Here is a 15115-nt window from a genome sequence, read left to right as displayed (position 1 = left end):
ACAAATTCTAATGTCAGTTTTCATGTAAATCAAGCATGAATATTATTGTTATTTATCAATTTAGGACTTTTGCTTACTATTTCTAATTTAAACTTGCGGTCATAAATTTTGTCAATATGTTTGTTTTAAAAGGAATGTATTTACTTGAGACTGCGTGTTCTTTTAAATTGTTATAATTTTTCTTATGATACACAATTTATCATAATGGGAAAAGTTTTAAAATATTGAGTAACAACAAAACATTACGGTTAATGCTAAAACATATTTTAATAAGTGCGAAGCATAACTTTTGCCTGAAATTAGTGCTTAAATCACTCTTCAAGCGATAATGATTAATAAAATGAGGGGTTGGGGGTGTTTTGGATACTACGAGCAGGTTCTCGTATGCAAGCTTCAATGTTTTTTCCAGTTCCGTATCTATTTGTATAAAAGCAATAGATAAATTCTAAAAACACAATTACTTATTTTTTTTTCTCATCTATGATTGTAATTCAATTGTTATTTTATGCGTAATTTTAAAAAAAATTGTTTATTTTCAGGTAAAACAGCATTTGGGACCTGATTTTTGCACAATGAAGCAGACTTTGAAAATAACTGTTCTTTTTGCTTGCGTGTTCCTCATCTGCGGACAATTTGATGGGCTAAATGAGCCTCCACCTGAGGACGACTACGTCCCTCCCACCACTAGCACTATTGCTCCAACTGAGCCACCAAATGTTCCATGTCCTCGAGATAAGATGGCAACTTATCCATGCACTTGCGTAAAAGGTGGAACCGAAGGACTGAAAGTGATTTGTGAGAATGCCAACTTGGCAATGATGTCCTTAGGACTGGGAAATATCAAAGACAAGTTGATTAGCAATCTTCTCATGACGAAGAATTATGTCAGATCGTTGAAGGGGGGAATATTCCATAATATGACAATAATGAATTTAGAAGTCAGTTACAATAAGATTCAAGATATTCACGAAGACTCTTTTAATACACTTGGTGACTATCTTTTAACTTTAAGTCTAGAAGGTAACAACCTTAAGTCTGTTCCTGCTAGTGCCATTAATAAACTAAGCAAGCTACAGTATTTGAATCTTGCTAATAACCAAATAAGCGTTATACCTGCAAATGCCTTCAGTGGTTTGGTGAATGTTAAAGAACTGAGACTTGACAACAACCAAATCACGAAAATGTTTCCTGGAGCTTTTAATAACATTCTTAGATCACTGGAAAAATTACACTTGCATCACAACAAGCTGCAGAAGTTTGAAAGAAATGTCTTCAGGCAGATGTTAAAGTTGAAATATTTAGATATTTCTCATAACGATTTTAGCAAATTTGATAAGAGAGACTTCACCGATTTAACATTTCTTTGGTTTCTCAACGTATCTGATAACCACTTGAATGAAATGCCCAGATCTGCTTTGGCAAGAAATGCACAATTAAGAGTTTTCAATGCATCCAACAACAAATTTAAAGAAATAGATTCCTACTTACTTCGAGGTTTGCGATTTTTAAGGGATTTGTATCTGGCTGGGAATCAAATCAAAACAATCGCTAAAAGAGCTTTGATTATTCCAACGCGGCTAAGAACTTTAGATTTGGCTAGAAATGTAATGGAAGATCTTGGTTATGAGATGTTTAAAGATATGAGCTGGTTAGAAAGGTTAGATTTGAGCTACAATAAAATTTCCCGAATTGCCAGTTCGAGTTTTCAGCGCATGTTCCAGCTTGTTGTAGATTTAAGTCACAATAACATAACTTACATAGGAAAAGGAGCTTTCATCGAAATGTCCAACGTTACGGTATTTGACCTATCATACAATTCAATATCCGAAATACTTCCAGAGACTTTCCAAACGAGTGACGTCAATGTCCTTTTGCTGAATCATAACAACATAACCGACTTATCCAAAATTCTCATCACAAATTTAACAGGAATAAAAATTTTCAATGTGAGCCATAACCGCATTGATAAGATTGATCGCAAATCTTTCTCTACTAAGAAATTATACGAGTTACACACCATTGATTTGAGTTACAACAACATAACAGAAGTCGGTGGAAATGCTTTTGAAAAATTTGGCAGCGTAAGAAATATAATTATGCATCATAACAATATCAAGAAAATTGGATACGGAAGTTTTGGAACTTTATCAACACTTTTAGAACTAGATATTAGCTACAATAACATCACGGAAATTACTTCTGGTGGGTTTACAAACTTGGTATCTGTTCGAACCATATACGTTCAAAACAATAGAATCAAAAACATGTTCATCATACCAATTGCTTTGAATGAAATTCACGTTCAAAATAATTCCATTTCTAGAATACCACCAGGAATCTTCCCACCAATGAATTCATTGTTACATCTTTATTTGGACAGTAACAACCTCACTCGATTAGAAAGAGGTTCATTTAGAGGGTTACTGACCCTCAGGACTCTGTCTCTGGGAAATAACAGCATATCTGAAATTCCATGGGAAGCTCTAGAGGATATGAGATCTCTTCAGTACCTTTACTTCCACGAAAATAACATTTCCACCCTCAACAGAAAAGCGTTTGGAAATCTTCCAGTTGTGTTCGACCTTCGTCTGGATCATAATGACATCCAGACTGTTACTCCTAAAGCATTTGAGGGAATGTTGCAATTGATCTCATTGAACATGAGCTACAACAATATATCTTACATCCCGCCCTCAGCATTTGAAGGATTGGTATCCCTCCGAAATTTAGATATATCCCACAACAGGATATCCACTCTTGAAAATAAAACTCATGGGGTGTTAGAAGATCTGTTATCTCTCGATTCGTTCAACGCTTCCCATAATTACCTATCTTTTATATCGGACAGATCGTTTCCAAAATCACCTTATATTCCATACAAAATAAGACACGTCGACTTGAGCCATAACTTTATACCTATAATCACCAGCACTTTCGATGATGGTTTGACTAAAGTAGAAGTTCTTAAGCTCCAGAATAACATTTTAAATGAAATTAGATCGGATGTTTTGAGCAATCTGACTTATCTTAGACATTTGGACATGTCAGGAAATCAACTTCAAAAGCTTTCTACTAAGACGTTTGGAGTTTTGGAAGACATCGAAGAGTTGATTCTGTCCAACAATCGATTAGCTTCCATTGATGTAGGAGAGGTACTTGCCATGAAGAAGTTGAAGTTACTTGATTTGAGGAATAATCGTTTTTCTTCGTTTTACGATGACTTTATTCCAGTAATGAAAGAAAATTTTACTGTGCTTTTTAGTGGTAAGTAATATTTTATGAATTATGTTTCGAGTTAATAATTAATAACTTTATGAACAACTAGTCAGGAACAAAAATTTACATTTTAAAGCTAAAAATGTACTTAAAAATGGCTTAATATTGATAGTTTTTATTAATTTATAGCAGTTTCCGTATATGTTTCAATAATAACTGTGGTTTTAAAACTAAATTTAAGAAAACTGCAAAATTGTTTTAGAAATTCGAAATTGTCGAAAACAGTTAAACGCAACTAGAAGATGAGAAAAATAAGCTTTCTTTATTTCATTACTTTACAAAACGTCCAATCTGAACTTCAGTCGAAAATCGTACGAAAAAGAACGATTTCACAACCACTTGTTGAACAATTCAACTAAATTTCCTGCAATATTTTTGTAATTAATAAGTTATTTCGAGCTAAAAATTAGAAATTTGAAAACTTAGCGAAAGTACATCGCACGTGAACTATTTAACATCACCTTTTCTAATTATTTTTATTTTAGAGAAATATAACCGTCGCGTATAAAACACGAAATGTTTTTTTTTCTGCATATTAGCTCTATTATACTACCATAACTTCGCAAGATATAGTTCGGTTTATGCAAAAATTAACTTTTTCATTTTTGAAAAGCAGAAAGACATTCTAAAAGGACAGAAAATGAGACATGATGTACACAGTTTCTGGAATTTAACCTTTATATTCTGAAAATATACATTTTAAAAACGATAACTTTAAAAATAAAACATATTGAAACACTTAATGTTTTTTAAATAACTTTGCAAAGTCGTACATACATACTGTCAGGATATCGAATGAATTCGATTTTACACCTTAAAACAGGTAGAAATACTGAAAATAAATATTGATTTGTGTGTGATAGTATTAAAATAGAATTCTGTTTCTCTTTGCCCCAAAAAACTATATTTTACCCCAAAATAAATTATTTAAGAATTCTTCGGCACTTCCTATAATTTCATTTATAAAAGTCAACTAGTAAAACAAAACTTTTCAAAACTCGGCTTGTATTATTAAATATAAGCATATTCATCTACACGTCAAAAATATAATTTTTAAAAATTATAGACACTTTACGAACAACAGACTTCTTATAGTTCAGCCCTTTCATGTTCCATGCTCTGTCAGAATGTTTGTTCTTACTTTCTCTTAAACCTTACGAATTTTAACAAAAAATGCATTCTATTTTTTATGGATTATAAACTTATAGCACTGTAATTTAATTAGGATGTTTTTTTTTTCTCATTTGATTTACAACATGTGGCAGTTTTACTGCGAAATTAACAATTTTCACAAATGTTGGTTCTTTAGTGAAGAAGTGTGAACTTGAAATTTTGCCCATATGCTAGATGTGTCAATGATACTTGAAGCGGCAGTTAATTATGAAACGGTACGTTGCATCCTGGCCAATTAAGATTAGAGCCACCACCTCTACATGTTTGCACAATTATGAGTATGTGCGAGTCATTTTCAAAGTATGCATATACATATACGGTCGAACAGTGAAAGAGATGATTGTACTCATGATATTCTATTTAAAGCTGACTGCAAACAATAACATTTCTTTTGAGAAAACAACATAAATCTAATGCGAAAAAATATCCCTTGCATATATTTTACTTTAAAGACTTTTGCTGACTTTTTTATCTAGTAGATGAAAAAAGTAGCTGTTCTTAGGATTCTATGTTTGGAATTCAGTAATAGTTTTTTTGCTCCTTTTTTTTTGCTATAAAAGAAACCTAATTGGGATATTTGATCTGGTAAATCACTAGTTTTTTCTCAATTTCTGAGATTATTTCTGAAAATAAATTTATTTTACAAAGATATCTATAACAGCATTTTGTCCCTCATATTTTGTTTAGTCCATTATTAAGGAATAAGTTCATGAAAAAAAATTTACATTTTTACCGAGAGATGGCAATACATTTACATTAAAAACACTTCTAATAGTTAATATTTACCTGTAGCTTTTTGTTTTAAGTTGAAAAAGATTAGCGCAGTAGTGTAAGCAATTCATTTTACAGATGAGTATTTTAATTCAATATCAAGTCCATTATCTAATTTTTGTGTTATATATACATAAGTTTTTTTGTTTTTTTTTTCAAGATTTGTCTAATAGTATGTAGGGTTTGGAAGATTTTTTGTTGTTACTGTCAAATCCGTTACCATTCAAGTCCGTTACCATGCTAATCGTAACGAATTTGACGGTTCTTATAAATATTTTAGGATGAGTTGTTTTTATTCGAATTTCCAACATTCACCAATTTTTAAAATATTTGTTTCCTAACTAAAGGGACACAAAACCTAAACATTGCTAATTGCAACTTAGCTCCAGATTTTTTTTACTCATTCGTATGCCTAAACCAATTGAAAATGTCTGGTAACAGATTTGACGAATTTACCCCCAATTTCAAGGAAAACAGTTTACAAAAAATATATATAAAGCAAAAATGCTTAATTTATGATATTTTCTGGTACGTATACATGATAAACTACTTAAATTTTAATGTTAAATTTAAAAAAAAATAATTGCTTTAATGAGTTTTATGAATTGATTAAAAATGGCCCGTCTGCTGATAGTTATACGCACGTCTAAACAGAAAGGAACATCTCTGTTGAATTTGCTCATATTCACCACTTCATTTCCCAACTAGCGGTACCCCCGTACGGCTTTGCCCGTAGTAGAAAATTAAAAGGTAATTTGATTCGCCTGTATATTTACGAACACTGGATGATGAATTTCTCGTCATTACGCTATGTTCATTTGCTCGCAGATGTTGTGGTAATTTGCTCTTCCATGTTATTGTAATTTAATCGTCCATGGTATGGTGATTCGCTCAGTAAAATGGGCTTAAAATTGGAATTGGAACGCATAAAATTGTACAAAGAACAAAATCGAATTTTCGAAAAATCGCTTCCTGGTGCTCATCTCTATGCTACGAACTAATTTTGTGCCGAATTTCATGAAAATCGGCCTAACGGTCTAGGCGCTATGAGTGTAACAGACATCCGACACACAGACATTTAGCTTTATTATTAGCAAAGATAAAGAAGATAAAGACGAAATTGCTCGATGGGTGACAATCAAATGATTTCTGTTTCGTACATTCAGTGAAAGAAAAGTTTTAAAGTTGAAAGACTTTTAGCCTTTGATTCATAGCGCAGCGGGACATATTGTACAGCGGCAAAGAAAGTGACACTACTCAAAATTCGGGAAAAACGTACTAGTAATTGATTTAAAATCTAAATTTAATGTTTTTCTTGCCACTAAACTCGCAAAGTTAGTTACTATGGCTGGTGCGTAGTGACGTGAAAACGATGCAATCAAGAGTGACACATCATCAAAATTGCATAATTTAGAGGGGAAAAATATCGAACTTTAAGTATGCATTACTAATTTAGACAACAGTAAGCATCACATTATAAATTCTTTGCATGTATTGGAATACGTGAGATTAAATCGCTGAAAACTACTATAAGGTAAAATAATGATTTTCTCCATTGCTGTTTTTTTTGAGTTGGGTCACTTTCCTTGCCGGGGTGCGATATGTGTCCCACTAAGAATTCGAGAAATATAACTTTAGCAAAATATGATGACACGATTTATTTGCGTTGTCCCCCCATCAGTAAGAGAGGAAATGATTAAAACAAAAAATTATGCTTTTAGATTTTTTTTTTAAACTACGAGCAGTGGCGTAGCTACAGTGTTTGCCGCCCGGGGCGGTTTCTTAATTTGCCGCCCTTTCGATGTGAAATAGCTCATATATTAAACTGTCAAGAGTGTTTGAATTAAAGCTAGAAATTTAATTAAAGAACAAAATGACGTAATTAATTTCTACATACTTAAAAAAGAAAAGAGCGGGGTGGGGGAGGCCCACACTTGGAGAAAATTGCTAAATTTATGTTAAAGATCGAAATTTTAGGTAATTTTTAGTAAAGTAAAAAAAAAAGGGCGGTTTGGGTTTGCTACCGATTTTTTTTTTTTTTCAAAACTAAAGCCACTTTTAGTGTTTCTTTGTTCACGTTAGGGGATCGGTGGGAATGTTCCGAAATCAAAGTTTTAAAAGTAGTCTTCGGTTACTTTGTGGAGAGGTTAAGAAAAGTGGGAATGGTCGGATACTCGATTCGGAAATTTTCTGCTCTGAAATATACCATGTTAGGCTATCTTAAGCAACGCACTTGCATGTGTGCTCTAACGTAGTTGTAGACGTTAGGGGAGACAGGCAGACAGGGGTGCCCATCCCCCCCCAAGTTCATGGCCCAAGTCCCCCCCCCCAAAAAAAACCCTCCGCCCATTTTTCGTTTTTTATTTTTTAGCTCGCTTTTTTAATTTTTTTGTTATTATTATTATTTTATTAGAAAAGTTCTGTGCTAAGCCAATGACACAGACGCACACATACAAAATAAATAAATGAAATAAAATAAAATATGGACAGAATAAAATAAATAATTTAAATGAAAAATAAATCAATAAATAAATTTAAATTAAAAAATTTAAACCCCCCCCCCCCAAAAAAAAAAAAAAATTGATGGCGCATCTTGCGCCATTATCTCTCTTGTGGGCACCCCTGAGAGGAGAGAGAAGCAATGAGGTTTCTTACTGAAATATTTTTTTAATTTAAATAAATTTTAAAGGTATCTTTGGTGATTTACTGGATTGGGGAAGGTTCGACTTCTTTCTTTGAAAATCGTTCAGCTAGTCTCAAAAACGCAATTCTAGGCTACCTTTGATGACGTTAAAGGGTTCCCTAACATCTAATGGCACCAAAAATGTTGTGAAGCCAAGCGGCTCTCTCATGGAAAATTTCCGTAATTGACGCCCGACTTTAGGGTTTGTTTGATATTGATGATGTTATGAGTAAAAGGGGGCAGAGGGAAGTTTCCCTCCCAAAATCTTTCTTAAAGCTGAAGTTCATTTTAGTCAGCATCTTTGAGAAAGAAAGATTAACGAGCTCTCCAACTCACGCAAATTGCTATGAGCGAAATTATGGGCTATCTTTGGGGATGTTAGAAAAAGGTCTGAGGATTTCGGGTTTCCTTCCTCGAATTTTTTTTTCAAAATTCAAGTTTCTAGAACGCAGTTTTAATTTTTGGAGACGTTAGATGAGGGGAGGGGTATCTCTCCTTAAGGTATCTATCTTAAGGTAATTACGAAACTGAAGTCCTAAAAACGTGCTATAAGCTATCTTTGATCACGTTAGGACATAAAGTCAAGATTCAAATGTTGTTTTCACAAATTGATATTGAAGTATCGAAGTCATAAAAACGTAATTTTAGGCTATATATTGAGACTTTAGAAGAGTTTAGAAGAGAGGATAGGAAATTTCTGCGGGAACGTTTTCAGAATTAAAGATCTAAATATGTACTTTTTGACTGTGTTTGCTACGTTAGAGACAAAGACATGGTTCAAAGTTCTACCCAAAAATTTTTAAACATTGAAGTCTAAAACCGTATTGCTAAGGCTATCTTTGGTGATATCAAGAAAAGAGATAAAAGATCCGAGAGCTCCCCCTCCTAAAAACATTTTTAAGCTATCTTTCACGCTGTTAGACTACAGAGTGGAGGTGGGAGAAGAGGTTCCCAAGCCGGAATTATTTGAAACTGAATAGTAAGCTAAAAAACAATTTTAGACTAAGTTTGGCCAAGTTGAGGGGCCAAACCAAATGTTGAAAAATGAAATTCGCTTACCTTCCATAAGGAATAGTCTAACATGTGATCCAAAGTTGTTAGGTAGATTTTCTACTCTCAAAAGTGAGAAAACAGAAATCCCTTTTACTTCTTATAAAATAGAGAACTCTTGTATTGAATAAGAAATCAAAGTAAACTCTGCAACATATAAAGCCACCCCTTTGATGAGTAATAAATTGTTTCGTGAACTATTTTTCATTCCCCTTCCCCCTTCTTACTCTTCACTACACTATCTTCCTGAAGTTTAAAAACAAAAAGGTTTTGTTTCACAAAGAGGTTTTCAAAAAGCTCTTAAAACCCAATGTTATCTCTTTTTTATAACGAAAATTGGAGTAATTCATTGTTTTCTTGATCCTGGAGTTAACTTCTACAGTCTAAAAAAACATTGGTACCATGACTGTCCGCTGCCGCCCTCTCAGAAAAAACAAGGAATTGTACTGATATGCTATCAAGAAAGACTTGGAAAGTTTTTGAAAGAAAGCGGACAGTTTTGTATAAAAGTAATTTTATTCTGGTAGTGACACCAAAGTCTTACAGTTCGAAGATTTTCTTTTCGCCTACAGCAACAGATTAAAACCATAATTTCCTAATTTAAAAAGACGTTATTTTTTCTCTCATGAAAAGGATTAATTTGCCGCCTATCGAAAAGTGCCGCCCGGGGCGGACCGCCCCCTCCGCCCCTTCCTAGCTACGCCACTGACTACGAGTACCTAGTTTGCATTGCGATCGAAAGTCCAAATTAATTGGGACCATAGATAGTTCAAATTTTCAAATGGTTCGGATTTTTGAAAATAACCAATAAAATACCGTTTAGAAAAATAGAATGCTATTTAATCAAATCAAGTTATAACACAATATGTATGTACATAACATAAATAAAGTACCTAATGTTAAAATATGTAATTATATTTTTTAACTTAATTCAACAAACATTAACTCTCGTTGTGAATTGCACCATTAAGGAAAATTTAGTAAAACTTCACGTGAGAGGGATCGGATCTTAGAGCAGGAATTAAAATGGAAGGAGCAAGTCCAATCATTGGCTTAGCAAAAGCCCATCCAAAGACCCCAAGTCACGTGACTCAATAACAACAAATGGTTGGCGTATAACAAGTTTTGCGTAAAACAAGCGAAAGAAACTTGATTTCTTCCAATGCTTTGCTTTAAAATCAATCACGTGACTTGGGAGTCTTGGTTTCATGAATGAAAGTCTTCACTCGGATGTCTGACGTTCTACTGTATCTATTTCCCTGTTGAATAAATAAAATGTGAAGTTTGTTCTAATTTTTGTTCTGATACTACTTTTTGCTCTAATTTTGAGAATTAACTCGTTTACCAGGTAATTCACTGAACTGCGACTGCCTTCTTCGGCCCCTGAAATCTTGGATCAATAACCAACCGAATGTAACTGCATGGGATGACGTCACTTGCCAACAGCCACCTTTATTGGCTGGTCGTCGCTTGACTACTATGGACGTCGACGAGTTTATATGCAAGGGAATCGCTTCTGTGTCGGAAAAAGTTATCAAACCTGACATAAAAATCCGAGGCAGTGAAGTAACAAAGGATCATAAACTGAGAGTCGTTTGGTATGTTTCGACGAGGGAGGATGTTGCTGGATTCAAGGCCACCTTAAAGAATCAGAGTGGAATTCCGGTGCAGGTGGAAGAAGTGCCTTATGACAGAAGGGAACACACTTTTGGGGATTTGCAACCTCAGGAAGTGTACCAACTATGCTTCGTTGCTGTCGACTCTTTAGGTCTGGATAGAGAACCTTTTGACTCGCAGTGTACCCAAGTAGGACCTGTTGGATCTGCTCAATTCGTTAGAGTTTCTCAATTTAGTGGATTGATCATTATTTTGATGTGTCTTGCCGTTTTGTTTTTCAGTTCAATAGCAACTGAAATTTGAGAAACTGTTACGTTCCTATTATACATTAGTAGCTCGTGTCACATTGAGAACCATTTTATTATAACAAGATCCTTTATAGTTTTATGTGGTGCATTGTTTTAAGAAATAGTTTACTTAAAAAGCTGAATTATAAGTTTTCCAAGGTAAATTAAGTGTGATTTGTTCCTCTAAAAATCTGTCAGGACTATGTAATTGTTTGTGCCAAAGTTTGTATGATCACAAAAGCAAGATTTCGTAGCATTTTTAAAACTTGAAATTCAGTGCATTTGTCCTGAAAAACTGAAGCGTTTTGAAGCACATAGTACTGGTCACATTTTTCTTTGAAAAAACAACGCTGTTAATCATGTTTTGTAATTTTTTTGCAATGCGTCAACAAGAAATCAATGTTAATTGGAAATATATTGGCACATTGAAAATATCTCACGAATCATAATAAAAGATGTTTTTTATAAAATACTAAACAAGTGTGCGAAAGAGATTCGTATGAAAGTTTTAAATAATAAAGTGCAATTCTTCCTCCGAAAATTTATTTATTAAACAACTAAAATCTATAACAACTAGGAATTAAAAAGAATTAGGAGGAATTTTTTGTCTGATGTATTAGTGAATTATCTTCTTAAACAGAGAAGCGTAGTAAATATACTGGTGAAATTTTCCTTTTCAAGCCTTTTTAAGTTTCGCATAAATAATCGAAAAGGCTTTAAAATTATGTCATGCTTTTAAAAAACACAACAAAAATCATCTTTTACGAAATAACTTGATTACTCAAACTTCAAGTTATTGAATAGTTTCCAATGAACACGTTCCACACCTATATTATACTCCTAATATAACTTAAACATAAAAAAATCATATCTTTTAATGTTAAAAATTTTAAAGTGCTGGATAACATGTCTGTTTTCTTGTTATTCCATCAGTATACAAAGTATGAACGCTCTCTAATGCTAAACACCGCAAACGAATGTCATAATGACAGATATTTATCGTTTAAGGTATAATAGTAATCTACGTGTTTCTCAGCTTACAAAGCTTATTGGATGAAATTTATTATTGTTTTGGAGTCAGCATTGCACTTATTCAAAAATCTGAAAAATAATTCTTCTCGTGATAAAATTCGTTTTTATTTACTCATATCTGTATTTTAAAACAATTTTAATATTCATTTGTATTTTAACTTTATCTGTGATATGTAAAGTTTTATATCTGACATGAATAAATTTATTTACAAAGAGAAAAAAAAATGTGTTTTTTTGTTAAGTTTATTTACCTAATCATTATACAATATCATTAAAAATGGAAAACAAAATGAAAAACGCACAACGATAAGCCATGGTGGAAAAAGGGGAACTCTCTTACAGATATGAGCATAAGCTGCTGAATTTAAAAAGTGGGGTATACTTGCATTAAAAAGAAAAAAATAAACTAATATGAATTTTGACATTAGGAATTCAAATTATGTTTTTCGCAATCACGAATGTGTATGTAAGCGTGTGTGTTTGTGTCTGTGTGCAGGCATGAGTGTATGTGTGTGTGAGTAGGTGTGTGTATGTATGCGTGTGTGTGTAGGATACGGCCGCAACTTGGAGACAGTTTTCGTTAGAGGAGCAGTATCGTGAGGCCGGTTGACGGTGGTGCTGCAAAAGGAGGCGGGGAGGGGGGGGGGAATAAAATCATAGGAACATCAAAACAGTCAAATAAGAACAATAAGCAATGTGATTGCTCAAAAAAAAAAAAAAAACGATTGCGTACAAAAAATTATGCAGCTGCCCCCCCCCCCGCCCCTCAGTTAACAAAAAAGTACGACACTGAAAATTAAACCCAGTACGATGAAAGTTTTATCCTTGTGAGAAAATGGATTTCATCTTGTTTGCTTGTCTCCGCCATCTGATTTTCAGATGCAGCTCTTGTTATCGCTAGCGTTTGAAGGTGGAACCGGTGACGTCACCAACCAGGGCTCGGAAACGCTGCTGTCGCTCTCTGGCGGTCGTCCTGGTTGTTACCGCTTGCACCGCCGTCTTAACGTGGTTAGTGAGACCACATGGTGTTTTTTGCCTAATTTGGTCGTGTTTTAAGTTTCTTTATTGGAGCGTCGTTTGCTGCTGAACTAGAACTACTGCTTTCCGCTATAACCACGAGCGTTCGGAAACACAGCTGGTCTACCGGGCTCACCGTCATTACCGCACTCTGACTGGCGTAACCGGTGGATGTTTCCGAACGCAGCCTTGGTAACTGCATTGTACTGAACTGAGTTCAATTACACGTGAGTTCATGAAATCATAAACAGGTCCCGTGAAGCCTGGTACGCAATCTCGAAATGCATGTTGTGAATAAATAGAAAAAGTAGAAAAACTTTTTACAGCTCCCTGTTTGATGCGGTAGAAAACGTTAAGTTAATGCAAAATGCCGCGAATGTTTCAACTGTAAAATTCCGTAAGATATTTTTAAAATAATAACTTTCCTCTTAAGTGCAGTGACATACTTGTTGTATCGAGATTGAAATATCTTCAATTGGAGCATCAACTAGTCCGCCTGTCTTCCACGCCGCAGCTGTATCGGTAAGAAATATTTATTTTTGTTCCTTTTTTACTGGGTTGTTCTTTGCCTCGCATAAGTAAAATATTTTTATGCACAAAAATAATTTATTTGATATGCGAACCGGAAAGTCTGTCCGCATGTTACTATTTCAAAGTACTTAAAGTACTTTGTTCGAAGTGAATAGTAAAAAGTTCACAGTAAAGTTTTTAGATTTCGATTTTAATTGGCTAAAGAAATCGTTTTTAGATTTAGTTATATGCAAAGACTGCGTAGATTGGTGTTAATATTCCAAAGATATACCAGTGGTAGATCCAGATTTTTAGTTTTAGGTCTGCATTTTGTAAAAAAAAAGAAATTTTTTGTGAACCTTTTTCTTTTTATGAAAAAAAGAGCTATTTTGGGGCATTTTTCTGGTATATATTTTTTTTTTGAAAAAAATGCTGTCATATTTCATGCAGCATGTTTAATCATCACAAGTCCAACCTGAAATCCCTTTCAACCTGCAACTAGAGGTTTTGTTGCTGATGGGTTTTGCTTTCCGACTAATCGATTGAGCTTAAAAGTCATGAAACAAATGAAATATTGCGAAAAATCTAGTCTTAAAACACGAAATTTTGCCAAAATGCCCGATTACAGGACACAGAATTTTGTGCAGGGGCCGCAAAGCGGAACCAATTTACCTCTGAATCGAACCCTGTATACATAACAGAAAACAAACATAAAGCGTAAACAAAGTGGTTTCTGAAAGTTATAGAATAAATAAGTTATTTGTAAAAACTACACCGAAAACAAAATTTACCGTAAGTTTTCAGTACCGCAATTTCAATTCGCATATTTTATCAATTCATGGACATGACTTCTGTTGTTCTGTTCCTGTTTTAGTTTCCCCTAGATCCTAGACCCGTTATTTAGGGGATCGGAGGGGAAGGTCAATTACTGCCCTGGCTTTGGGAAATTTGAGGTAGCATTTACGTGAAAGTGGGAGTGGATTTTGCTGTTTTTTGGTACAGTTTGAATTGAGTATTAAGCCCTTTCCCCTCCCCCCGGAAAAATTCGAAATGACAGGTCTAGTTTCAGTACGCAATTTCAATTCGCATATTTTATCATTTCATGGACATGACTTCTGTTCCTGTTTTAGTTTCCCCCTGACCCGTCATTTTAGGGGATCGGAGAGGAAGGTCAATTACTGCCCTGGCTTTGGGAAATTTGAGGTAGCATTTACGTGAAAGTGGGAGTCGATTTTGCTGTTTTTTTTTACAGTTTGAATTGAGTATTAAGCCCTTTCCCCTCCCCCCCCCGGAAAAATTCGAAATGACAGGTCTAGTTTCAGTGCGCAATTTCAATTCGCATATTTTATCATTTCATGGACATGACTTCTGTTCCTGTTTTAGTTTCCCCCAGACCCGTCATTTTAGGGGATCGGAGAGGAAGGTCAATTACTGCCCTGGCTTTGGGAAATTTGAGGTAGCATTTGCGTGAAAGTGGGAGTGGATTTTGCTGTTTTTTGGTACAGTTTGAATTGAGTATTAAGCCCTTTCCCCTCCTCCCGGAAAAATTCGAAATGACAGATCTAGTTTCCGGCTCGTCATTTAGGCGTCTGCGAAGGGTAGGGGTTCAATTATACCTCTTATGGGTATGAAAAACTTATGGTTTTACATAAAGTGGGTGTGGCTTTAGTCATTTTCCTGATAAAATTTGTGCTGAGTG

The 15115-nt window shown here is 34.3% G+C and overlaps 1 protein-coding gene across 1 annotated transcript; it reads left to right on the top strand.

The window, feature by feature from the left end:
- Positions 1–572: 572 nt before the first annotated feature.
- On the top strand, positions 573–12101 carry LOC129216494 (protein artichoke-like). Its single transcript, XM_054850709.1, has 2 exons — positions 573–3264; positions 10302–12101. Exons 1-2 carry the CDS (start codon positions 573–575, stop codon positions 10871–10873), a joined length of 3264 nt encoding a protein of 1087 aa, XP_054706684.1. The 3' UTR covers positions 10874–12101.
- The last annotated feature ends 3014 nt before the right edge of the window (positions 12102–15115 follow it).

This window comes from Uloborus diversus, chromosome 2 (genome assembly GCF_026930045.1).
Source record: "Uloborus diversus isolate 005 chromosome 2, Udiv.v.3.1, whole genome shotgun sequence".
Taxonomy (NCBI): domain Eukaryota; kingdom Metazoa; phylum Arthropoda; class Arachnida; order Araneae; family Uloboridae; genus Uloborus; species Uloborus diversus.
Note: the sequence above shows the minus strand (reverse complement) of the source record. Positions and strands in the feature narration are given on the sequence as shown.

Bases quoted from the DNA above. Each gene is read 5' to 3' on its own strand.
- LOC129216494 (XM_054850709.1), top strand. From the start codon at position 573: ATGAAGCAGACTTTGAAAATAACTGTTCTTTTTGCTTGCGTGTTCCTC. The intron at 3,265-10,301 runs GTAAGTAATATT...CTCGTTTACCAG, and splicing joins TTTTACTGTGCTTTTTAGTG to GTAATTCACTGAACTGCGAC.